At 43.4% G+C, this 26,873-nt stretch overlaps 1 protein-coding gene across 2 annotated transcripts; it reads left to right on the forward strand.

Moving 5' to 3' along the window:
- The first annotated feature begins 638 nt into the window (after positions 1-638).
- Positions 639-26,471, forward strand: bmp1a (bone morphogenetic protein 1a). Of its 2 annotated transcripts, none has more exons than XM_028413786.1 (20): positions 639-1,027; positions 7,855-7,968; positions 10,610-10,735; positions 11,145-11,262; positions 12,643-12,821; positions 13,038-13,143; positions 17,125-17,249; positions 18,948-19,063; positions 19,160-19,262; positions 19,454-19,570; positions 19,946-20,091; positions 20,182-20,377; positions 20,616-20,741; positions 21,622-21,815; positions 21,955-22,135; positions 22,215-22,340; positions 22,476-22,603; positions 22,919-23,132; positions 23,374-23,624; positions 24,945-26,471. In XM_028413786.1, exons 1-20 carry the CDS (start codon positions 883-885, stop codon positions 25,077-25,079), a joined length of 2,946 nt encoding a protein of 981 aa, XP_028269587.1. In that variant the 5' UTR covers positions 639-882; the 3' UTR covers positions 25,080-26,471. The 2 variants fall into 2 exon arrangements, with proteins under 2 accessions (XP_028269587.1, XP_028269588.1); XM_028413787.1 differs by having other exon boundaries at positions 641-1,027; positions 21,622-21,782.
- Positions 26,472-26,873: the final 402 nt, after the last annotated feature.

Below are 26,873 nucleotides of genomic sequence, written 5' to 3' on the forward strand. Positions count from 1 at the left end.
TGTTTCAGGGTTTAAATAAAGTGGATTTATTATTCATAGCAGCTTTTTCTGTCATGTTCAGTGGGTGACCAAGAGGTGGCGCTGTGATCGCGTCAGTTTGCTCGGGACTGTTCCGGAAAGGTCAAACCAGTCAGTTTGCGTGCGTACGTGCGTGTGTGCGCGCGCGCGCGTTTTTGTGTGTGTGTGTGTGTGTGTGAGAGAGAGAGAGAGAGAGAGAGAGAGAGAGAGTGCGCGTGCGATAGCGCCGGTGAGAGGCTGGAGTCCTGCGCGCACGTGTGAATAATTGTGCGTGCGTAAACAGCGCGACGCTGGCTCGTGTGTGCTGATGTGATGTAAACAGCAGAGAGGCGGGGCTGCGCACAAGTTTAAAGTGAGAAAACACACAGAAAACAATAAAGTTTGTTTAATAAAAAACATTTAACAAGTTTATTTTTAGAAACGCGATTATAGATTTGATATATTTTGGACAATAAATAGAGGAATAATATCCACAGAGAAATGAGACTCAGTCAATGAAAGCGCCTCATACATTCTCCAAGCACCCCTGATGGATCCACAGTAAACACGCAGACGGGCATCACCGCCCCTGTGGAGCTGCCATATCATCAAAGTTTCTCAGGCAGTACTCTGCACTATAGCCCGGAGCTCCGGCTGGAGGAGAGAAATCACTGCCCCCAGAGCCAAGAAGACACCGGAGAAAGGCTGGATTTAAAACCCGCCCTCTGGAGGGATCTCGCCCCCCCTCCTCCAAAAAAACCTCCCATTTTTCTCTCTCTCTGTTTCTCACTCACTCTTCTCTCTCTCTTTCCCTCTGTACCTCTCTCGCCCCTCTCTCTTCCTTTACCTTTATCCCTCGCCTTTCGCCGTTTCCCCACCACAAACATGGATCTCTCGGCGAGGTGTTTGTTTCTCCTATCATGTCTTGGCGTGATATTGGCGATCGATTTGGAGGCGATTGATCCAGGCTACTATGTGGAGCCCACTGCCACATCAGAGACGATCGACTATAAGGATCCCTGTAAAGCTGGTGAGGATTTTCCCCGTTTTTCCCCCCAGTAGTGCTCTGTGTGTGTGGGTCTTTAACCTTATTTACGTGGAGGTAGAAACATGCCACGAATCTGTTGGTGGAGCTCGCAGATCGCGGCCAGAGAAACGCTTTCACAGAGATGACAGTGCTGGATGTAGTTTTTAAAAGGCTCGAGGGAACATTGTGTGCATTTGTTTTGTACAAAGTGACATAGTTTCTGCAGTTTGAAACATTTGGAGCACACACAGTCGCCTCGGATGAGCCAGCTCGCTGAGTCGCTGCACGAATGAAAATTCAGGGATGAATTCATTTTCTCGAGACATGAAAAGTTTTTGCTCGTTGAAAAGTTGCAGCCTGCACTGATTCCTCCAAAAATGTGAATCTCTTGTATGGTGTCTGCTGTGTGATATTTAAAAGTACAATGTCTGCAGTTTGATTTAAAGACTTCTGCTCCCTTCCTGGCTGCTTTTTGTCACTGCACAAATACTCTTTTTTTTCCCACCGGCTGTTCACACGGCCACTAAAACAAAGTGGAGGAGGGGAGAGACAGAGACAGAGAGAGAGTACAGTGTAGCTTAGAAATTAGAAACACATAATTGTGTTGGGTCAAAGTATAAACATGTCTGCTTCTTCTTCTGTGGTGGTGAGACCTGCATATTTTCCATGATCTGTCCAAAGCATATCTGAGTTGTCATACTATTTTTCTGTCTGTACTGTGAACTCACTGTCTTGCCAAATCCCTTTGGGGGAGTTTGAACAGATTGTGTTTTCCATCTGGTTAAAGTATTCAGGTTACAGATACAGAGAGAGCTGGCTTCAGTCTAGAATGACCTCTAAAGTCTGGGAACCGCTTACTTGATTTGTCGCTTGACAATGTGTGATGTGCATTGTTAAGCACAGTTCAGTCAGCTTTCCTTCATCTTCATCAGCCGGAGAGTGTGTGACTGTACGTAAACAGGAAAAAAAGGCTGCAGGTGAACATAAGTCATCAAGATGTTGCTTCCTGTTGCAGAATATCTGAGGATGGTCGATGATGCTGTGTTTATGTTTTTTCCCGACTTAGTAAATCACTGATATTTAACGACAACGTGTCAGTAGAGACTCACTTGTGACTAATGTTTATCTTGGAGGGGATGTTATCATTATCAGTAGTCCGGTGTGTCATTTCGGTGGAGTGTCGTTTTGTTTATGGTGTCCTCTGGGCATGTCTGTGGACAGGTGGTTGGGAGATGGCCACAAGTACACACTCCCACTCATTAACTCTCCCAGTCTACATCTTTTCCAACACCCACCTGCTTTTCTCTCCTAAGCAGGCAACCCTCACTCCAGACCAGTGTCTGCAGTTGATCATTCTTGGATTATTGATTTTTGCCCCTCCCCTCCTTACCTTTCTCATTTTTCAAGCGCATCACTACATTGAGTATATCTGATCGCTATCCGTGGCTGGAGGTCAGCGTTTTTATGTCACGCTGCTTCCGCCCAAAGGGAAAACGCTTACGCCGTCTAATGCAGCAGGGCCCTGTGAGGAGTGTGTTTCATCATTGTCCTCTGCAACAGTTCTTCTGTGTCTGAAGTTTTACTAATTTATTGGTTGATACATTGGTGTGAAATAGTTTCCCTTTTGTACTAGTGAATGTGAATATAATGGGTCCTGTTCAGGTGTTGGTGCAAAGCAGGATGACTTCATGTGGGACAGTCCTTCACAGCTGAGCAAAGAAAGCACAAAAACAGTTAACATTTACAAAGGATTGAATAACTCATCTCTGTACCAGACGTGATGGAAATGTGCTTTGATTGAAGTAAGCAGTGCAATAACACAATCTATTTAGGAGTTAACCAGTGGAAAATTCCTTAGTTTGCAGAACTCTAAACTTGGCAGCATCCCAGGAAGTCATTTAAGTCTCTAACAACACACTGAGATTAGATCCACTCATTTTTCAAAATGAAAAATGGATGAGAGACAGTTGTGCTCATTGTCTTCTCTGCTTTAATGATAACCACAAACCTGGTTTGACCCACATGCGTTCATTCAGACATATAAATCTAACCTGAAGCTCCTGTGTCAGCGTTGTCTGAAATTTGGAGATAAGCTGCAGACAGGTCAGCCTGTACACAGCTCTCTCCTCTGACTGGCGGGAGTACTGCACACAGACTGGGTCATTCACCTTGTGCCAAAGGGAAAGCACGACTAGAAGATGGAGGGCAGGCCGGTCACTGAGCCGCACACCAAACAGAGGTGAGGTGAGTGCAGGCCATTCATGAGGCAGGCCTGGTGGGTTAGACACAGTCTGCTTTCTGCCTCTGTAGAATTTGTTGCTGTCAACAGGGGCTCGTGTCCTTCTTGTCTTTGCTCACTGTGGACCACTGATGGTCTCTTTCTAATACACTGTAGACTATAGAATCCCCCAGAAAGTTTGACCTTTCTACCACAAGTTAAAATCCTGTTTGTCAGCTCAGAACACTGCTTATCCTTCAGTTTGGAAATGTGATGGGGCTGCCTGTTGAACATGATGACTGGGCCTTCAAGCAACACTTAAGCAGATGCTTTTCTTTTATCATGGAATGCAGGCTGTATAGGCGAGCTCACACTGGGTGTTTTTTTTACATGACAGGACCCCTGCCACTTCTCTCTCTGCAGGGTTCAGGTGATTAAGGAGCCGATCTATCGGCATGATCTCGCTGCATTAGTTGGGACAATATGTTTGTCGTCAGAGCTAAGTAATAACTAATCTTGCATTACATTAATACTAAGTTGGGGTACGGAGCCTAAGTAACAACAAATGCTCTGAGAGCGCTCATTCAAATGGTCTAAAGGATGCCCAATTAGCCCAAAACAATGAGCAGCTTAACACTCATTTCTTCATTATTCACAGTTATTTTTTTTCTAAACAGAAACCTCACGCTGTGGAGAGAAAGTGGAATTGTTTGTTACTCATGTAGTGAATTCTTAAGGAGGTTTCTTCTGCTGTAGGTAGCTATTATTTATGGAAAGTGTTGAAGGTTAATTCCAGATTTAGCTTATCCACGTTTCAACATTTCTTTTGGACATCTGCTCTGAGAAAACCTGCTCACACCAGTCTGTGAGCAGAACTGTGAAGTTTAGTCAAAGTTGAATATGCTTATGTGGCGATGAATTATTCATCTATGTGTGGATCTGAAATACTGTGTATGGTTGACATTAAAAAAAAGACAAATGGTTGGCAAGCTGATGACTCATTAAAGGAGTTCAACTGGCAGTAGGGTATATCAGTAATCAGTGGCAGGGATGATCTGGGAAATCCAATCTGCTAATGGGCTTGATGGAGTGTGAAATGTTACAGGGGAGGCAGTCTCTTGCTGTGTGCCCTTTGCAGCTGAAGCCGCTCTCATTTCGTCAATAAGATGGAAGCTGATGCGTGGTGACAGGAACTCAGTCTTGATCTGAGCTCTGGGTGATGAGACGTCAGGCTATTATTGGAAAATAATTTCTTGAACCTTATGCTGTAGTTTGTGACTCTTTTAGAACCTCTCTTCTAATTATACCTTAGTTACCTTTTTGTAATGAGCAGGGTGCAGATATGCAGACTCGTTTTCTCTCTTGCCTTTGGGCTCAAATTGCAGTGTTAGGAAATGTCAAGGTAAGCATTTGCTGAAGAAATAACATCTGGTGTTGTTTTTACAGAGGAGAAAAGCACCATATTTATAATACATCATCTCTGAGGTCAGGTTGTTCATTCTTAGAAAGTCTGATTTTCATGCTGCACATTGCCATTTTGCTGTTTTACTGCTTTTTTGGTGCAGCTTCAAACAAACAATGTCTGCAGGGACAATAGCTACACAGGCCAGGTTTAGGCAGAAAGGGCTGGTACTGCATGAAACCCTGAAAAGTGATATTTACACTGTCATCAGATGGTAATCACCTTAACGCAATACACTACTTGCCTCTATTGGAATTCAAATTGCAGCGTTTGTTACCAAACACAGGCTGTGAAAGGCGGTGCCAGGGTATTGTGATGCATTCCAGCCTTACATGTTGACCAGGCTTTTCCAGCCCTCCTCATTAGGGTCATGTATAGAGAAAGGCTGTCTAAATGAGTTCATAAGCACAGCGAGGAGGTAACTGTGGCTCCACAGTGGAGCTTCTTCTAAACATAGGCTGATGTTGCTGCCTGCATAGGCTTAGTATTGATGATTGTTCAGGTTTCAGTGGCAGATGTCATGGTCTGATATTCACAGGAGGAGATTTATGGGAATAGTCCTGGAGTATTTGACACTGCAGAGGTCGAGGCTGGGGCACTACACAAATCAATGGGATTAATTTGATTGAGGTCTCATGTGTAATCTGGCTGGATATGATGTTGGGGGTTAGTCTGCGAAGGATTATGATGGTTTAGATTAATTTATACATTTCAGTGTTGGGGGTAGATTGGACGTCCTCACAGGTCAATTTCCTTATACAACATTTCTACCAGTTCTTTGTTAAATTATCAATTAAGTTAAGAAAATACACAGATTTTTATTTTAAACGTGTTTCTTTAAACCCTTCTATTACCTAACTAATCTGCATAGACATCATTGTTATAGCTGCAGCTGTTTTAATTTAGGTAATGAATAATATTTGGAAAGAGGTGCAGCCTACTCGGCGGTGATCAAATGCCATCTGCCACGTTTACCAGGCAGTAATCTACTGTACAATGCATCAGTCTCACTCTGTTTGTAGTCCACATCTCCATATCTAGACAAGTTTTTAACCTTTCTCCATAGCCCGTCCTCAATCCGCAGAGTTGTGTACAAAAGATTCCTAAAACCGTGTGTCTGTGGATAATTAAAGCCAGGAGACAAGGGGATTAATTCACAATCCCTGAGAGTCTTTCCATAAAACCTGCAACAGCGTCACCAGGACGACTGCTGCGCCTGGGGGAAATGAGTCCTAATGCCACCGGGCTGTGCATTTGCTCACTTCAGTCTCCACTGTTGTCTGAGAACAATGATGCTGCGGATTAACCGGCCTGTCTCCAGAACAGTGCCGGATGATTGGGACTCAGAGAGCGCAGCCCTCTGTGAACCTTATGGGGGGTGGGAGAAAGCCTGCACCTTGTTATTTTGTCACAGCTTGCACATGAAACAGCTAATGTGCAGATACACTTCATGTTAAGGGAAGTGGTCTCCAACGATTCCTCGGTCGGTATGGATGTGAATTATTGAATTCTTTTTCATCATCGTATATGAAAGCCACTTGGAAGTAATTGTTCCAGTACTGCCTGTTCTTTTCAGCTAGTTCTGGGAATCAAATAAAAATGTGAAGATAAAAACAAAAAAAAGTCCTCCTGTAGTTGATCTATCCATCCTGTACAGCACAACATCTGGTAGCTTCCCCTTCACAGTAGTGCTTTTGGCAGTGGCTGTCAGTGTGAGTGCTGATTGTGAGTAGTCTGGTTTGTATCTCAGATTTAATTTGTGTTTTTTTTTTTGCAAGCACAAATTAGAGGATCCCTCTGACCCCTGGAATTTAAACATGTCTTCTGTGCATGCCCCATCTTGCCAGCAGTGATCTACACCTTTTCTTATTGCTGTCATTAGCCTCTAATCCGGTCGTTCTGCTGTGCATCTTCTACAACCTGGAGGGTGGAAAACCAGCCTGCATTGTAGCAAAGCCAGCCCCAGATTGTTTCAATAATACTCCTCTGGGACTTGAGCCAAGTACTTTTTTTGTCTGGGTTTCTATTGCGCTCTTCGCCTCTCTTGTCACAGACCTCTGTAAAAAAAAAAAGTTGCAAAAGATAAATAACCATCACACTGGATGTTTTTATTGCCTAAAACCTATGAGTGGCCTCATAAGTAACCACAAAAATGAACTTCTTGAAGTAAAGAGTGTGTATCAGGGTGACACATTGAAGATTGTCACACGTTTGACAAACCACTGTAAATCACTGCCATTAAGTCTTCATTTGAATGTTTGCCTATGAGAGCTGGCCTCCCCTCTGCCACACTGTCCTACACAGAAAGAAGGCTGTCATTTTCTTTCTGCTTCACATCTGCCTTCCCTATTCAGAACTGCGGTGTGGGTAGAGAGGATACGTCTCCTTCCTCTCTTCCTTTCCCTTCTTGTTGTCATCTCCTGTTCGGCGATGGATTACAGTGCCACCCCTTTGCCTTCTTTCCCCCCTCTTCTGCTTCTCCATGAAACAACCCCACCTCCCCCAAACTCCTGCATACAAGCTGGGCCATAAATTCTAAAAAACGTGCTGGTGTTAAAAGCCTGTGAAACTGAGCACCCTGTCTCTGCGGAGAGGGCTTCTAGCATAGGAGCATTTAGTAAGAAATCTAATAAAGCACATTCCTCATAAAGTGGGACTGTTTGGTTATTTTTCCCTCTCCTTGGCCTCATTAAAGAGCTATTACTTGTTCAAGGTGCCCCATATTACTCCATTGAGACAGTGTCAGCGTCTCACTGTGTCATATATGACAGTTCTCATTAACTATCCAAGGGCGCCAAAGCACACAGTGTGTTGTTAACATCTGGATTAAACTTGTTTCAATGGAGCATGTCAGCAACCAGGGAGCTGAGTTCACTCTCTTTGTTGAACAGAGTTAACTGAGACAAGGTTGTTAATCTGACTTACTACAGCTTCACAACCCTGTTTCAAGGCAAAAGAAAGACCAAAGAGAACACAATCAACAAAAGAATCTTTCTTTGTGAGCCCCAAGCTTTCCTCAATTGCTCTGACTGGGCCTGAATGCAGCCAACTCAAGTCTAAGCAGCAGGAAAAGCTTGAGGCTACAGAGCAGTGCAGACCGATGGTTCATATTGTGTTAGTTTTCTGACATTTCTGTTTGTCTGCTTTCAGCTGCCTTTCTGGGAGACATTGCTCTGGATGAGGAGGACCTGCGAATGTTTAAAGTGGAAAGAATAATAGATCTGGCCCAGAGAACTGTTCAGATTGTGAATCACACAGATACAGGTAAGAACATTCCTCATTAGAGCACACAATTCATGTTTTAAAATTGTCCTTTAGGGCACTCAAAATCTCTTCAGAGTCGACTGGATTTTTCAAAAGCCCTCTCTTAATATCTATGACTACAACTATCATGTTATCACCACACTATGCTACACCTGTAACACTGTATTAGAGGGTAATTGCAGGGCTTTGTCAGGTCCTCAAAATCAAAAAGCGCTATTTAGGCAACAGCTGTGAGTCAGCAGGGACGGATAGGCTTCACAATCCTATAAGGCATAGGTGTGCGTGAACCAACAAGCATCTGCCTGTTGCTGTCTGTGTTTCAACCTTTTTTTTTGTTGCTCAACACAATAGCACGCTGAGGGGAAGAATCACTTAAGGGGATTAAAAAAATACATTCCAGCTTCAAAGGATACACAGTGTAAGATTGATTTTCGGACTAACCTCTGAGACACAGAGTTAAGATTTAAGCCTCGGGACGGCAGTACAGACACACTCACCTTTTCAGTTTCCATTTGTCCACTTGAGTGTGTTACACCTCTGATTGTAATGTAGAGAAAAGGCTACTCCAGTGTCCAAAATGCAAAACACTATCAACATAAAAGAGATGTTTTCTGGAATATTCTGTGCCTCAGGATCATAATTTGTAGTCACAATACTTAGGCCACTGCAAATATCACACTGAATGTCTAATGTACTGCCAAACATATGACATAGAATGTGTGCACACACATATTTAAAACTGTACTTCAGCACCATCCCCTTCACAGGGTGATTGATAACATTTCATTTTAAGCAACAGCTCTCATTGTATGCACATGCAGTTGCAGCTCTTGTGGTATTTCTGTTTTGGGGTAATTAAAACAGTGAGTCAGCACTGTCTCAGAATCCATAAGTTCACTGTGTCAATGGCTCCAATCCAGGAATGTGAAAACAATCTTGTCCCAACACATGCCCTGTTCACCTGATTTGGTGCCCTCAGTGTACCTCTTCACCAAGATGAAGAAGGGGCTCAGAAGCAACCAGTTTGACAGTGATGAAAACACCAGTTTCTGGAAGTCCAAACCGTTTCTTTTACCACAAAGGGGTCTTCACCCCACACAGCTTCTGGACTGAATGTGTCTTAGAAACACCAAACAGCAGGGTCATTTTATTAAAATATAGTCAGAATAACAAATGACAAGCAATAAAGCCTTTGACCTAAAAATCCTTCACTGTCTAACTATGAATGAAGATAGCTGATTTTATCATAGTATTGTAATTAACACATCTTCCTCAAGTTTTGTCTCTCCAGCACTTCTTATCAGTTAACTGAGCTGATTTGGCTGTTATCAGCCTTTTCCACAACACATGCACAAGTGTACGTGCTAATTGATCTTGCCAGGCTGCTAAGATTTACTCCTGCAGACTGAAATTCAACAGAACACATTGTTCCAGGAAATTAAAAACACTTGCTGCAAACTGTGGCTTGCTTGTTAATCACATTTTGTTAGAAAAGATGAGTAGTCACGTCGCTCGCTTAAGAACAACAATTATTCAGCTCTCAGCCATGTCTCACTGTAAACTTATTCTTAACACTTACATTTATCATAAATCTGCAGATTTGCATTAAGGGGAAAACATTTGGATTCCAATGAACACAGAGATTTGAAGCAGATGGAAATAGTGTGGTCATGTCCCAGGGCCCCTCAGTAAGGTCTTTCTCAGCAGTTCTTAGTCCTGGTCATCAGACTCTCCTACACAAATTCAGCAATCCTCCCTAGAAGGAGTCACTTCTGCTTTTTTTCCTACCACAGAGTGTATTTTTATTTCATGTTGCAACATGTATACCAAAGGTCACAACTTCTCAGATCTATAGAATATAACTTAAAATCACAGACATCCATGTGATCCATTTTATCTTACTCTTAATCATAGTTGCAAAGTAGTTTCACACTATGATGAAAATGTTTTCAATTACCACCTCATTGGATGTTAATGTGATCAGATCATTCTTTCCAGATGTTTCTGAGTGAAACACATCGTCATTATTATGTGATTAAATCATAGGAACACAATCTTGGCACCTTTATAACACTGAAAGTAAAGATGACAATCAGAATTACTGTCATAATTAAATCATCAGTTAAACCGTTAACATTTATTTGCCACAAATGTGCATCATATTACTGAAATCAACAAACCTGCTTGTTCCTGTTTTTGTTTTTAATGTTTCTTTCATGCCTGTTCTGCGTTGTAATGAGCGCGCTGTATGCGGTTCACATGCTCCTTATTTTATTAACCTGGTTTAGGTGGAAGCTTAGTCTCCATGGTAACATTTATGCGTGGTTGAGTGACATTATAAAGATGAAATTAATTTGAAAGAAGAAAGAATTTGTCTTCAATAAAATCCATTCACTGCAAAACAGGAAGAATTGTGTTATTTGAACAAAAGCCTCTTTGAAGGAGTAAATGTAATTTCTTAAATGAGAAACAATAATTAAAATGTCTGAATGGCATCAAAAAGTAAAAAAATAGACACTTGTTACCCACGCAGCTATTTGGAGGTACAATAAATTGTCTTTTCATGCAAATGTTGGAGAGCAGTTTGCCCTGTCACACCGAGAAATGCACCGATCCATCTTTATTTTGTTAAAATCCTCAGGATCAGTCAGTCCGAGGAATCAAAACAGGCAAGGGTCACGGCGCAGGAAAAGGGCCGCTACCTCCAGACCAGAGCGTGTTTGGCCTGAAGGGGTTATTCCATATGTCATCAGTGGAAACTTTAGTGGTAAGTAACAACAGTATAGTCATCTATTGACACGTTTATGAAAGAATGCAGCCTAAGTTATCAAACGTTTTCTTTCAAATGAGCTTTTTTCCTGCTTGAAGGCCCTTATATGATTTGCTGTATTTCTCTGTGAAAGTGGAAGTTGCTGTGGGAAGTGTTGAGGCAGCATCTAAAAGACTAATTCTTACTTCTTCAAAATAACAAAGCAAAACAAATGGTAACAAATTGGATTTGATGATTGGTCATTATGGGGGTTTAACAAGGTGGAAAACCTTTTTCTCTCTCTAATGTTGTGACTTTATTTCCAGCGACTTCGGCTGAAAAATGTTAAGCTGTTGTGAGCTTATCTATTCATCTGTCTTTTCTCTATGTGTGTGTGTTTTCTCACCCTGTCTGACATCCTTTTCAGGCAGCCAGCGGGCGATATTCCGCCAAGCCATGAGGCACTGGGAGAAGCACACCTGCGTGACCTTTATTGAGAGGACACAGGAGGAGAGTTATATTGTCTTCACCTACCGACCATGTGGGTGAGTCAGTGGGATTTCTAGCTCTCACATGTGGAAAGTGAACAATGGTCAGCTGTTCTCTGCCTCTGTTGAGGCTTCATTATTTAAAGCTAATTATTTAGTGCTTAAGCCGCCCTCCTTGCCTCCTGCTCTGCAGCCTTTCTCCATTGTTCATCCTCTCTGTTTGCAGTCCCTCTGCAGTCAGTGTGAGTTGTTATTTTAGCCCCCTGCCAGTCCTGACAGAGACAGCCATTCAGTGGCCAGGAATTTCCTGTGCCTCATCATCATCATCATCACACTGAGCACTTGGCTCAGTCCTGTATGCCATTTATGACATCGATCATACGTGGCAGGACGGTGCTGCAGGGATGGACTTCCTCAGAGCCTCTCTAACCCATTTTACCACACTCCCCTGAAGTTAGACTCAGTGTCCACTCAGCACTTCTCTTTAAACAGATTCTCTGGTTGTTGCTCTTGTTGCTAAGCGACTATTGGCAACATGTATGAACGTGCAGGGTTTTCTTATTTCAGGATTAAATATTTTTTAATTAAAACATTTGGCACTGTTGGGAATGCAAACCAGTGTAGCCTATTAATTTGTGATTATGAGGGGAAAAGTAGGCCGGAGCTGTTAGAAAGGTTTCCAGGGAACACACCAGCCTCACATTTTAGACATTTAGGTACATTTTATGTGATGACATAATCTAGTTTGTGGACGATTTAGTCGTCCACAAACTAGATTATGTCATCACATAAAATGTACCTCTCCAGTTGATTTGTATCGTTCAACACAGCAGAAAGCGGATACAACTCATGAAACAGCCAACCGTTAATAGCTGTTTTTAGCCTGGTGGCCGGCCTCTGGAGCAACAAGGATGACATTATCCACACAGGCAGCAGTGGTTAGCAGGGGGAACGCTTGACTCTGCTGCATATTCAGCAGGCCCCCATCTGTCCTGTGCAAAGTTCAAGGCGTGTCTCAGGAGAGCCTGACTTGGCTCGCAGTAATTAGAGAGCGGCTGTCTGGCCCACAGGGCCATTATGTGTGTGCCCATCCTGCAGGCTCCCACACTGAACCTTTCATGGCACACTGAGTTGGAGCTCTGCAGCCAGCCGGCTTCCACCTTCACTCTCAGCATTTGCATTGGCAGACAGATGAATGAATGTCACTCCTGAATGGGTCACCTCAGTGCGACTCTTATAAAGTAGAATAGAGGTTGTTGAGGATGGTAATGTTTTCTTCACAGGTTTAATCATGTACATACATATCAGAGCAATTACATATAGTAGAACCAGAGATACATTCCTTCCTCTTCCTGTGTCTTTGTTTCCACTTGTTTATTCATGTACTGACACGTAAAGTTTGTGTGCATGTGTGTGTGCCTGGCTGCTGATTCATAGGTGCTGTTCTTATGTGGGTCGCCGTGGAGGAGGCCCCCAGGCCATATCCATTGGGAAAAACTGTGACAAGTTTGGCATCGTGGTGCATGAGCTGGGTCATGTGATTGGCTTCTGGCACGAACACACACGGCCCGACCGAGACGAACACGTCAGCATTATCAGGGATAACATTCAGCCAGGTAGGTCCCTCAGCAATAATGTGTGAGAGATATTTATTTACACAGAGTGTCTGTGCTACAGACTCATCATCAGCCTGCTGGTTTCTGTTTGGAAATGTTGAAGCACAACAAACTGCACTCACCCTCTGACATACATACATACAGATTCACAAGTTTGGCTCATATTTCAATTAATACTTACTTACGTATTACTCAATAATTTTTTTCTTCTCACAGGACAGGAGTACAACTTTTTGAAGATGGAGCCGGGTGAGGTGGACTCTCTGGGAGAAGTCTATGACTTTGACAGTATCATGCACTATGCCAGGAACACATTCTCCAGGTAGGAGTCAAGCCAAGTTCCACTACACCCCAGACGTGAAAACTAGTCTTAGATCAAGTCTGACTGAGTGCTTCTCATCATCATGTTTTCCATTCCTGCACATTAAGTTAATAGCTTTATAGATCTGTAATGCATCAGCTCTCTGTCTGCTGAATAATGTGGCCTGATTCCCAAAAACCGAGAACCTAAAGTTCTTCCCTACTAATAAACCTTTAGATGACAAATGTCGCTGTCAAGTTTTTTGAGAAAGCTTGCTGTTTTTTGAACATCTGTCTTGGAGCTGAAATGTTTCTTCAATAGTTCAGTTTAGCTGCAAAGAGATGAAAATGGTTTCTTAGGAGGAGAGGTGTGTCATTTTCAAGAAACTGCTAGCTTTGATTTTGACACCAGGCCTCTCTTCCTCTTTCTAAGTTTCCTTTGGCGAGACCTTTGTTTAGTCCCCACATTATACTGGGCTTTAGGGGTTCTGGAACAGCACTAATGTGATTTATGTAATATTTGGATAAGATTAAGTTGCCTATTGCTGTAGTGGGATTATTCAGAGTCAAAAAATAATATACACTGTGCATGAAGAAAGTTGTAACAGAAAGTCTGTGTGTGTCTGGTTCCATTTAGCTTCCAGGGCCTGAACAGAATCCTCTAAATTGGTGCAGTTTTACTTGATGCACTGGAAAAAATAAACATAGTTTTTTTTTTTTCAAAATTATTAAAATCTCTAAAATAATAAATAATTAAAATAGTGAGAGCCAAGTCTTTGATGCCATCATAAAAGTGTGTGTTTCTGGAATATAGCACATTCTTTTCAGATGAAGCCTCCTCTGCTCGGCTCCTGCTGCTTTTGCAGCCCCTGTAAAGCAGCATTGGTCCTGAGCTACCACAGCACCAGTAGTCCTGCTTCATCGCAACAAAAAACACCACTTTCAAGGTTATATGAAACCACTCCTTGTTAAGTTAATGCTTTCTTACCGTCCTCCTCATTATGCTCCCTAAAGCTCTTTAAGGAGTAGCGTTATGTCACCTGGAGTCTGCTGCAGAGCTTTTTAACACCTTCATAGCACCATGCTAATGAATGCTTTGCTACTAATTGTCCTCTGCACAGCTACAGCAGAATGTATTAACCTATAATAATCACATCCATATGGTAAGGAATAAAGTAGAGGAAATTTTATTGCCCTAATTAATGTTTCCCTTGCATATTAGGTTTCTGTAAGTTGCAGGTCTATCCAGAGGCATTTTTCTCTGTACCCATGACCACATTTCTCCATTGATACCAGGCTAAATAAATAGATTAACATGATTTGAAACTTGTGCATTTTAAGCTGATAAACCAATACCAAATTTGGTATCGAATTTACTGGAAGCGTGTTTAGAAAACTATAAACGTAGAACTGTTTTGTGTTAAACAAATTTGTCACCAGCTGACCTCACACTCTACTTTCTTTGCTACAGAAAGTCCTGCCAGATGTTGTGTCATTCGGTACTATACAGGAGTGTTGTGGTGTTCCGCGAGGAACCTTGACTAGAAAAAAACCACATGACAAACACTGGTTGGGCTTAATCACATTAGGCTGTGGTTAATACTAAGTGTTATTTACCAGCTGGGTGACTGCAGAGCCGAAATAGTCCTCTTGGGAGAAGTTGACTATGATTCAGCCTCTGATTCACTAAAAGCATCACTGCAAAGTGGCTTCTTGACAAATTAGCCACATACAGTATTAAATTATATTGTAAGCCGCGACGACACTTTTACAGTGATAATGATATCATTCTTACCTCATGTTAACATGGACCAGATATAAGTTTCACATTTTGTTTTTACCCTTCTTCTGGTCTGCAGTGGACAGCTGCAGGAAGTGCCGCACAAACTATGCAGTGTTGTACCTATCGCAGGAATAGTTGATATAAGAACCAGCTGTTGGCTGTTCTTGCTTGGCCTCTCTCTGTAAGCGATACATGTATATATTTGTTATTTATTCTCCATTTTCCTGGGCTCCTCTCTCTGTGTGGTGGCCTTCTCCCAGATAAAATGCCATGCTCTAGCGGCAAACAGATTCTGGGAAGCAGAGAGGGAATCTTTGTCTAAAAGGAGGCTGAGGCTGGAGGTAGGCCAATGTACAGAAATTCCTGTCTGGCCTTGTGCATCCAAACTGTAGGTCAAGAATGCTTCTCGCACAGAATGGAGCTGAAGTACTGCAGAGCTTGGTTCTGGTTTTAGAGTTGTTTACTGTACAGGAAAATGAAAGAACAGAGAGGTATAGAGTAACACTGGCACAACACAAGATAGGACACATAATAGTCCTGCTTTATACCATGTCAACAACAAGCTTTTCCTTCAGTGGGCTCATGGGTTTACAGAGTTCTTTTGGTGACATGAACAAAGTTCAGTAGTTGTTTTGTAAAAGGTTTTTATCTTTTGTTGACTTTCAGTTTTTGGTCCACAGAGCTGTTGTCACCCTTTAGGTCAAGATTTGGACTTAACCTCTAAATCCTGCAAATTTACAGCGTGTCCTGCAGCATGTTGCGCAAAGGAGCAGTCCAGTGCTGAAGTATATTTATGTTGGGGTAGTCAGCCCTGCTCTGTTTTCAGTCCATCGCTGTCCTGATTCGTGGAACTGTTCTGATCAATAAGACTTCCAGGACACTGTGGAGGAATGGCTGCCACTGTGGAATGTTTCACAGAGCTGTATCACAAGACGAGGGGCTCCTGTTAGCTTTTCACAAGTCATCCTAAGCACTTTCTCTTTAGCGCCGATTGGCTGATTTACCTGTGCCAGTGTCTTTCTTTGTGACCCCATTGTTAGCCAGCGTGTTTGCTGTGTGTTTTACAGTAAATCACCGTGGGAAGCCAGAGCCTTTGCCGCGGCTGTTGTTCGGAAGATTTCATGGCTTGTCTTGATGTTTTGCTGTGTCTCCTGGGGACACGCAGGGCTGATCCCAATGCTTTTTTGTCTGGGGTGTGTTACCCGACCCTCAGATCTGCTTGCCCCCCCCCCTCCTCTTTGCTCCAGAGATATTTTTTCAGGACTGGTGCATGGAGCAGTGCCAACTCAAATAGAGACCTGCCAGTGTGCCCTTTGTCTGTTCTGACACTGGCTGAGTGGCATTTTTGTTTTAACCAACAACCAGCATACGGGCTCCTGGAAGCTCACAGACAGAGAGCCAGGCAGAGTCTAAACTGTTAGCTCAGGCTGCTCTGTTTGCACATGCCTGGCGTTGATAGGCATGTCACCATGGGAACAGCCAGGGAGCCAGGCCGTTCCTCGCCAATAGTTGGAGAAAAATGAAGATGATAAACTAGCAAAGTGTCAAGTGAGGCAGCATTGTGAAAAAGAGTCTGTTCTGCCATTTTCCGAAGCTGAGCAGTGCTTCACCTGATCTTTTTTTATAGTTTTCTTTTTGGACTTTTATCAAGAATGTGGCTTATGATCTCGTCCATGCCTTCACAGCTTGTGCAGTTTATTTTGATCGCTTAGTAACTCTGGAGAAGGGCTTCAGCTATTAGTTTTGCTCCATCTGTAGGGCAGACATCAGTGAAGAATGATCTCAGTGTTAACCTCTACAACAGACCACGTGACCCTGACCTCAAAGGAAGACTGTGATAAGTGACTGCAACCATCCATCTGTTGCGGAGATCAGAGATGAGAAGGTCTGAAAGGATCATGAAGTAGACATCAAATAAAAACAGTGAGATTTCCTGCCCAGACGAGGAGCTTGTTGGTCATAATTTGTTGAAGTTTGTTATAGTACAAGCAGCTGGATTTATATATGAAATGATAGTGTTCTTGTGTCCATGTGTGGGGGGCATGAGTGCTAGTAATGCCAACAGGGATGAATTTCTGATCTGACTGATGGTAATACATCTAATCCTTGAGCAAACACGTTTCATGCCGTGCTCACATGTTGCAGTAGTTAGCAGAATTGCGTGCATGCCGTCCTAGCCGTCATGCAACATTAACAGCAGTCTCTCCCTCTGAATTACAGGGGCATCTTCCTGGACACCATCCTGCCACGTTACGATGTGAACGGAGTGCGACCACCCATTGGCCAGAGAACCAGACTCAGCAAAGGGGATATTGCACAGGCACGCAAACTCTACAAGTGCTCCAGTAAGACCAAAATGACAGATCCTGTCAGCTATGGGTTTTTCCTGTCTATTTTTGCATGTGTGCACAACAGAGCCCTGAGAGAGAGAGAGCGAGATAGAGAGAGGGAGGGAGGGAGAGAGGTCTGTACACTCCTCTTGACTTCTCCAGATGCAGCTCATACTGTGTGCATCTACTATTGATGTGGTGTGGTTCCTTGGCTGCAGCGTCCAAGGCTCCCAAGCTGGGAGGAGTGTAAACACTACCCAGGGACAGGAAGTTTGTCATCATCTTTCCCATATAGATGCAAAAGAACAGCTGGTCTTGCGAAGGCAAAAAATGATAGTTGGGAATTTACGTTCATGTCCGTACATGATGGCATCTGGAGTTTAAACTGTGCAACTGTACACAAAGGAGAGTTACATAAACCTGGCACCTTTACAAACCACTCCACTTTGTTTATGCTTCCATAGAGGGGAGAGAGAGGTTTTAATGCTGTTGAAGTAAACAGAATTTATAGCATTAACAGATGTACATTGACGATCAGCCTTCTGCTGAATACATCTGATGTCAGACAGTTAATTGTAGGTCAAGCCAGGATAGCTGAGCTGTCAGCCTCTGCTCAGAGAATAAACACAGCAATGGGTCACCAGAGATGGACTGGCCAGTGTGGTTTCAGAGATGAACTGAAAGTTTTAGCCTTAAATGGATCTCTGCGTGTGTGTTCTTTCAATTCATCCATCTCTTCCCTCACGACAATCTCTGTCTCGTGAGGAAGACTGGATGATGTGGCGCACACTGTGGGGGATGAGGTAGTGAGTCTCTCCACGTGTTCTTGGAATAAAATCCTTAAAGAGCCATGGATCTCCCATTCATGCATCATTCCTGTGAGTCTCTGTCATCCTGTGTGTGTGTGTGTCTGAGTGCTTGTTAAAGGGTTAGGATTGGCAGACCTCTGCCAAGCATTATTACCAACTGCTTGCAGCTCAGGGCTCGTTGTTGTGTTGCTTACACACGATCATCTAGAGGGGTAATGCATAAAGGCAGGCAGGGAAGATATTTTCTTAACTCCTACTAAAGCCAGCCAGAGGTAAAAATAACACAGAGGTAATTGTGAAAGCATAAACAGTTGATGATGGACAACTGAAGATACCATTCCACTCTCTATCATTTCCTCTCTGACTTAATGAAAGACATCTTTCCCCCACTTGGCAGGAGCTTCCCTCAGCCGCTCCATGAGGCTGTGTATTGTGTTTGGAACCAGTCCTTGCACACTTGCACACTTAGTTTTGCCAGTCAAACCAAGGGTTGTTTTTTTTTTCTTCACTGGCAACACGTACATAATGCATCACATCCTCCAGAGGGCCGGGTTATTTATAGAGGGCCAGGTTTATTTTCAGAGGATGCTCAGAGAAAGTGGCTCTCCATTCCTTTGTGTAATCCTCATCTGGAGCAGGTGGGGGAGGGGATGGGTGAGATACAGGATTATGGCTGAATATTATCAGCAGATGTGCCTTTGAACATAAAAGGGCTGCCCTCTACTTCACATTCAGTGTTATAATTCCAGCACCAAACATCTGTCTCTGCAGCGAGGTTTCCGGGGATTTGCTGTATGAGCTGTTTGTATAGTGACTGAAGGTGTTTTCAGGCAGGGACTAATTAGCAGTGCACGTGGCTCAGGTTTTACAATGCTGGTCTGTGTGCGTTTGTTTCTTCACACAGGATGTGGGGACAGTCTGCAGGACAGCAGCGGGAACTTCTCCTCTCCTGGCTTCCCAAATGGATACTCAGCCTACATGCACTGCATCTGGAGAATATCAGTCACACCGGGGGAAAAGGTACGAGCATATGGAAAGTGCCCAACTGTGCCTCAAAACAAGGACTTTACTCATATGGCTGTGGTGTGTCAGTAATCATGTTTTCTTTTTTTAAAGATCATTTTGAACTTCACCTCCATGGATCTGTACAGGAGTCACCTGTGTTGGTACGACCATGTGGAGATCAGAGATGGATACTGGAGGAAGGCACCACTCAAAGGTAGGTTTGTACTGGAACATAGGACCACAAGTAATGAACACGTCTTTTTTTTTAATGTAGAATAAACAGTACCATATTTAAACTGATCAATTGTATGCTTGGTGTGGATTTGTTTTCATTTCTGAAGGGATTTTTGAGCACACGTCATGGTAATCTTTGTTTATGTTTGTGTGTCTTCACCTGTGACTCAGGTCGTTTCTGCGGCGATAAGCTCCCCGAGCCAATCATCTCCACCGACAGCCGGCTGTGGATTGAGTTCCGCAGCAGCAGCAACTGGGTGGGGAAAGGTTTCTCGGCCGTTTACGAGGGTAAGCTCCCGCTCCATGCCCTCACTGCACCCTGTCGCTCAGCTGGCTGAACGCATGGCCAGTCACACATCCAGCAATGTGCCTAGAAGCTGCAGCTACATCCACAGTTTTTTGGCCCTCATGCTGCTGATGTGTCAGGCACTTTATGCTGCATTAATCAGATTTTGGCTCACCTTCACATTCAGCTCCATTGTTTCCAGACCGTGCAAAGAGATGAAGTGTATTTGTGTGTGTGGAGGCATTTCAGTTAATCCACATTGCGTAAATCAGTGGATCAGCAGTGACTTTTATTTTTTTTTTTAAGAGGCATGTACTGAAAATATTGTTATCGAGTGAGCTAAGTGTTGTTGTCATTATTGTTAATGTTGCATGCAGCTATCTGTGGTGGGGAAGTGAAGAAGGACAATGGTCAGATCCAGTCTCCAAACTACCCTGATGACTACAGGCCCAACAAAGTCTGCATATGGAAGATTTCTGTCACTCAGGGCTACCACGTAGGCCTCACCTTCCAGTCCTTTGAAGTAGGACACCAATCCTTTTTATAGATTAAAATCAAATCATGTTTATGGTTCCACTTATCCACTTACGCCAAATATTCTACCTTCCTGCAGATTGAGAGACATGACAGCTGTGCATACGACTACCTAGAGGTGCGTGATGGGATCTCTGAAAACAGCCCTCTGCTAGGCCGTTTCTGTGGCTACGACAAACCAGATGACATCAAAACCAGCTCCAACCATCTGTGGATGAAATTTGTTTCAGATGGGTCCGTCAACAAGGCCGGCTTTGCTGCCAACTTCTTCAAAGGTGAGAGGTTAAAGGCTGTAAACCTTTAGGAGTCAACATCTGCATAGCTGACAGGTCCCAGTTCACTTTTAATATTTTGGCAGTATAGCTCTGTTTCTTACGTATTGTTGTGCTTGAACCTTTGGGTTCAGCATGACCCTGTGTGCTTGGCTCGACTGTTGTTTTGGAGGGTTTCTCTTGTAAGCCATTGAGCCCGGGGGCCAGCTAAAAGGGCCCTAACATATCTTTGTGTTTTCAGAGATGGATGAGTGCTCCAAGCCGGACAACGGTCGCTGTGAGCAACGCTGTGTCAACACACTAGGCAGCTACAAGTGTGCCTGTGACCCAGGCTATGAGCTGGCTGCCGACAAGCGCAGCTGTGAGGGTAAGTACAGGGAATAAAGTCACCAGGCCTGCTCACCATGTCATTTACATGCTAAAGCACTTTACACAGTTAGCCACACAAACACAATAAGTACAGTCATTCCTAAAAGCCAGAAAACAGGCCGGGCACTGTATTTTAGAGATTTGAGTCACAACAGTGCAGGGTTTATTTTAATCTCAAATTATATGTTGTTTAACTGCTAGTAGACAAGCAGTGACCACCACCCCTCCTCGGCTCTTAGAGGAAATCTCTGTTGCTCACACAGAGTTGTGATCAATAAAAAAATAATGCATGACAAATATAATATAGTCAATAGACTGGAGCAGTAATCCTGCCAATATATTGTGACAGAGGGCATTTGCATCTACAGCATCTTACAGCAATCTCTCAAAGTAACAACCTGCTGTCAATAAAGTACAAAATATTTCTCATTAAAATAAAAAAGGGGATATTTTCACAATTACAGCTGCATTAGGATGCAGTGATAAATCATATGGATAAGAAAATAGTGCATTTGTATGTATTGCATGCAAAAATAGACAGATTAATGACAGGCCTCACACCACTGTCCACATCTAATAATCTCACAGTCTGCTGCAGCTGGTCAGGATCAACAGTGCACATTCATTTTAACTAAGAATAGCCAGGTGTGTAACACCAGTGGCTTCAACATGTTGTGTATTGCATAACAGATACAAAGCTTGCTAAAGTCCTTGGCAGGACAGTCAGTCTGTAAGCAGGGTTTTTCAGGATACATAATATCAGAGGTCAGCCCAACATTTTGGAGAATTTCCTGTGGAAACATGTGGTGATATCATTTATTTATTGTCCCTAAATGTGCATCTGTATCACGCTGTTTTTCCTTCTGTGTTGTATGCAGCTGCCTGTGGAGGTTTTATCACCAAGCTGAATGGATCAATCACCAGCCCAGGTTGGCCCAGAGAGTACCCTCCAAACAAGAACTGCATCTGGCAGCTGGTTGCCCCCACACAGTACCGCATCACTCTGCTCTTTGACGTCTTCGAGACTGAGGGCAATGACGTGAGCACTGGGGTTATTATGAATCGACATGGGGTGGGTTTGTTCTGTGCTCTTTACCTCTGTCACTGCAACAACACAGCTCTCTGTTTGCGTTCCTCCATCTTGTGTTTCATTATTAAAACCAAACAAAATGCCCCAGCTTCTTCTTCATGCGCTCTGTTTCTCTGCTCAGGTTTGCAAGTATGACTACGTAGAGGTGCGCAGCGGTCTTTCAGCCGACTCGCGGCTACATGGGAAGTTCTGTGGGGCAGAGAAACCAGAAGCTATCACCTCTCAGTACAACAACATGCGCATTGAGTTCAAATCGGACAACACAGTGTCGAAAAAGGGCTTTAAAGCTCAGTTCTTCTCAGGTGAGTCATCTAACCATGACTGTGAGTCCTGTCTTCAAAGTGAACAGTCACTTATGTTGTGTCCTCTGTACTTGGTCAGACAAAGATGAGTGCTCCAAGGAGAATGGCGGCTGTCAACATGAGTGTGTCAACACCTTTGGGAGCTACAGCTGTCAGTGCAGGAGTGGTTTTGTTCTGCATGAGAACAAACACGACTGTAAAGAAGGTATTTCTGCAGGAAAAAAAAATCTCAGCCGACAGAAAAATAGATTCAGAGAATCAATTACTCTTATTAAACAGTTTGAGTGCATCCTTCCTAATTGGCAGCAAGTGCTGACTGATGTGATGTCTCTTTTTACAGCTGGTTGTGATCACACTGTGAATAGTGTGAGCGGCACCATTACCAGCCCCAACTGGCCAGATAAATACCCCAGCAAGAAGGCATGCACCTGGGCACTCACCACCACTCCAGGCCATCGCATCAAAATTGTATGTGGCACTTCTCCTGCTCCCAGTTTCCCTTGCCAAATCATGTATTTATTTGTGTGATGCATATCAGTGTAATTGAATTGCTAAATCCACCAAGGACATCTGTGTTTACTGTGCTGGTGTCAGAAACTGATGATGTGTGGCTCCCCCTTCTGTTATTTTCGAAATTGTGATCAACTGTGCCACAGATACAGAGATTATTATAGTTTGCTGTAATATAGTCAGAGCCACGCTTATAATATCAATGCATGCTGCTGTTTCTAAATAATTCAGATATTTCTTTATAATTATTTATTTCTCTCATTTTGTTGACAGGCTTTTAATGAGATCGACATGGAAGCTCACCTGGAGTGTGCCTATGACCACATTGAGATTTATGATGGGCGAGATGGAAAAGCACCAAGCCTGGGTCGCTTCTGTGGCACCAAGAAGCCCCCACCCATCATATCCAGTGGAAACAAGCTGTTCATTCGTTTTTTCTCTGATAATTCTGTACAGAAAAAAGGATTCGAGGCTTCCCATTCTGCAGGTAAAAATACACTATGTGAAGTTAGGGTATCATTTTTACCTTTGCCTGTCAGTGTTAACAAAAACAAGTACATTACGTCAGCTGTGGATAGATGTTTCTGTGTTTTGTGGTTGCTGATTATAGCATCCATTTAAAAAGACAGAAAAAATAGGGCTCAGGTTTAAAATACCAGAACTGTTCTGTAACCACAGAGCTTCTCCCTAGCAGCTGCAGCATCCAGCTCATCTCTGTTTTTTTCCAGAGTGCGGAGGTCGTCTCAAGGCTGAAGTCAAAACCAAGGACCTGTTCTCCCATGCCCAGTTTGGGGACAATAACTACCCCGGTGCTTCTGACTGTCAGTGGGTGATTTCAGCTGAGAAAGGCTATGGTGTGGAGCTCATCTTCCAGACCTTTGAGATTGAGGAGGAGGCGGACTGCGGCTATGACTACATGGAGCTTTTTGATGGGGCTGACACCAAGTCTCCACGACTGGGACGTTACTGTGGCTCAGGGGTAAGATTTTCTAACACTGAATCATCAAAGTACTTTGCCCTGTTTTTACAGTTTAACAGCAGAAATGTTTTCAGACTATTGTTTAAGATTTGTGGCTGCAGCTGAGTAACTTATCCCTGCAGTTTGTAAAATGTAAACTCTATGGACCATCCTTCAGCGTTTGATTCCAGTCCATACTGCAGCCTAATCACTTTGTCAAAGATGACGTTGCTACGGAGGTGGTTGTAGCTCGACATAGGCACTACCTGAGTGTCCATAGACTGATCAGAGTCTCTGGCGCCTGCTCCCGGGGCAGCTCTGGCGAGTTTTATTAAAGAAGTAATCCGCCAATACTGAGGCTGCAGCTGGGGTCTGGAACTATGAGGCCAGCAGGGAATAGAAACACAAGTTTCCTCAGGTCAGAGAACAGCTTGATTTCATTTACACACTTCAATAATAAGCTCTGGCCCCGTACTCACGCGTGCTCCTATGAATCATTTGCTGGAGGGGACATAACACCCTCAGTGCCCCCGGGGAGCAGCTCCTCAATCAAGTTTCCTTTTATAAAACAGGTTGAAATAAACTGACACAATTCAGTCCAAAGTAGGGTGAAAACTCATTATAGTGAGGGGAGGCTTTCTCTCAGCCCAGGGGCTTTTCGCAGTTAAATAGTAGACTCTGTCTGGGTCTACAATAAAATTGGTAGGCTGCTTTGTTCTTGTGTTTTAAATCCCTTTTCCTAATAAACTAAGACTTGTGGGCTGTTGTAGATATATAATTCATGTTGAATGAATGGCAGCTTTAATCAGCAGTCTAGTGTTTTAACAGTCGGTTGCACAGGCTGTGGCTGCTCTGAAGCTCGTCATTGTCAGCCACAAGGCAGATGACTGAGGACCCTAACCAGCTAATTATTTTTCAAAATGATGATTTGAATTAATATTCAGCACTCTTCTGACAAACTGTCAGGTCAACTATCGAATACTTTTTGCTCATATAATACTGTTAACTCCCCATTTTGGCTGATGGTATGCTTGGTGCAGATGTATATGAAGTGCTGTGTGTTATATGGGTTTGTTCAGAAGAGAAGTGGGCTGCCTGCAGTGGTGCACCTGGTCCTAATCACCACGTTTCATCCTCACCTTAATGTCAGCCAAAGCCTGAATCAGACTAAATCTGTAATGGGCCAGTGACCCCAACATGGCTCCTGGCTGTTACAGAGGCCATTCATCACGGTCGCCAATCTGACTGCACGTGAAAAGTCTTAAGTTTTAATTGAGGTGCAGTCAGAGAAGCAGAAAGCCACAACCACAAATGAATCTGTTGTTTTGTCCTTCCTGACAGCCTCCAGAGGAGATCTACTCAGCGGGTGACTCCATTGTGATCAAGTTCCGCTCTGATGATACAATCAACAAAAAAGGATTTCATGTCCGCTACACTAGCACCAAGTTCCAGGACACACTTCACTCACGCAAGTGACCAGCGGTGGCCGGAAGGGGCCGTGCAGGGCTAAGGGGCAAACGGAGGGGCCCCCAGGGGAGGCGCCAGCCTGACGCTCGGAAACCTTCGGCCACCAAGATGAATCAGACACGACAGAACAGCCGCAAGACCACCAACCGCACCTCAGCTCCTAGGGGCTCTAGCTCCCCCCACAGACTGTGAGGAGTAAAGCCATTCTGCAGTACACCTTGTTTTTACCTTTTTATGGTTAGGATTGGGGTGGGAGGGTGATTGTCCGCTTTACGTGGACAGTAGGGGAAATTATATTGACCCAGTCCCCTCCAGATATTTTTTTTGATTGTTTCTTCTTCTTTTTTTTCTAAAAAACATGCCTCATAGTGAGAGGCACTAAGGAAAACAGTGGATTCTCAGGACCTGTAGGAAGGCAGGCATCAGCTGGACAGATCCCTGCTTTTGTCGGGCCAGCCCAACACATCCATGGGGAGGAGAGGGAGAGGAGGAGGAGGAGTATGGGATTGTTGCCTGCACTCCTCAATTATTGCTCTCCTCTCCTCACACTCTCATCCCTTTGGTTCAAGGATTCCTATCCATAAGAGGATTAAAAGGACTTGACTTGAGATTTTGATACTGTATGTCAGTCAATTGCATGTAATTACAAGGAAAGAAGGAAAACTGTACAGTGACAACACCAGCATTTGTAATTGGCATTGTCCTGGCAACCAGTGGCAAGATTCTCGTTGTTACCATTAACAAGGAAATTAAGGAAGCAGTTATCTTATTAAAGGACTAATAAATGAAATGCGGTCCATGTCTTCTGGGTGGTAATTGCTCGCCTGATGACTGGCTATTACTGTACCTCCATGTATAAAGTAATGTGTTTGATCTTCAAAGGGAACATGTGCTTTTCTCAGCTTGAACCAGTTAGCACTTTACAGTGAATTGTTCCAAAATCATGAGCTTATGAATTTTTGTGAAATGCAATGCCAGTTCACTTATTTTTAAATGCATTTTATCTCTCTTATTCGTTTTTTTTTTTTTTTTTTTAATTGCTCCATTTAGTTCCTCAGGCATACTTGAACATTGTGTGTGCCCTGTAACATGGGGTAATAAAGATGTTTCAGTGTTGATTTACAGTTCTGATGTAAAATAATTTCTCTCCAGAGAAAATGCCTTTTCTTGGTACAATGAAGTATTTCTCAAGAACCAAATGAGCCTGGGTATTTATTGTTATAGTGATTACATATATAATGTAAAGGTGGAAAGGTACTGTTGAAATTAGCCCTATAATTGCCTTCTAATGTATAGCCACTGGTCTATGTTGAATATACATTGTTGCTCACTCGTTCCTTCTCTCCTTTTATTTGTCATTCAGCACTATGTTGTGTGAACATGCTGCAGCCTCACAACGTGTTTAATGTCTGAACATTTATTCACAGCACTAATGTGGATCTGCAGATGTGTTTTTGTGGTGGGATTGTGTGCAAACCTTGGAGAAGGAGAAGACAGACAGAGGGCTTCAGTGGTGATGGTAATATTCTGACTGGCAGCAAACAGAAAAACAACAAAGTCAGATATAAATATATCTTATTATCTATTTATAGATGGAGCTTGTCATATCAGACTACAGTCTGAAAGCATTTCCTTTTCCACTTTGCTCCCTCTCCATTATTATGCTTTTGTGCATTTTGAGGGCATCAAGAGCATCAGAGCAAAGGGACTGTGACTGGGGCCTTAACATAATAAAAAGTACAGCTGAAACCTGCACCCTGAAGGGTGGGTTAACACACTTTAAAGGGCTCAAAACATATTCCA

Source organism: Parambassis ranga, chromosome 9 (genome assembly GCF_900634625.1).
Source record: "Parambassis ranga chromosome 9, fParRan2.1, whole genome shotgun sequence".
Classification (NCBI taxonomy): domain Eukaryota; kingdom Metazoa; phylum Chordata; class Actinopteri; family Ambassidae; genus Parambassis; species Parambassis ranga.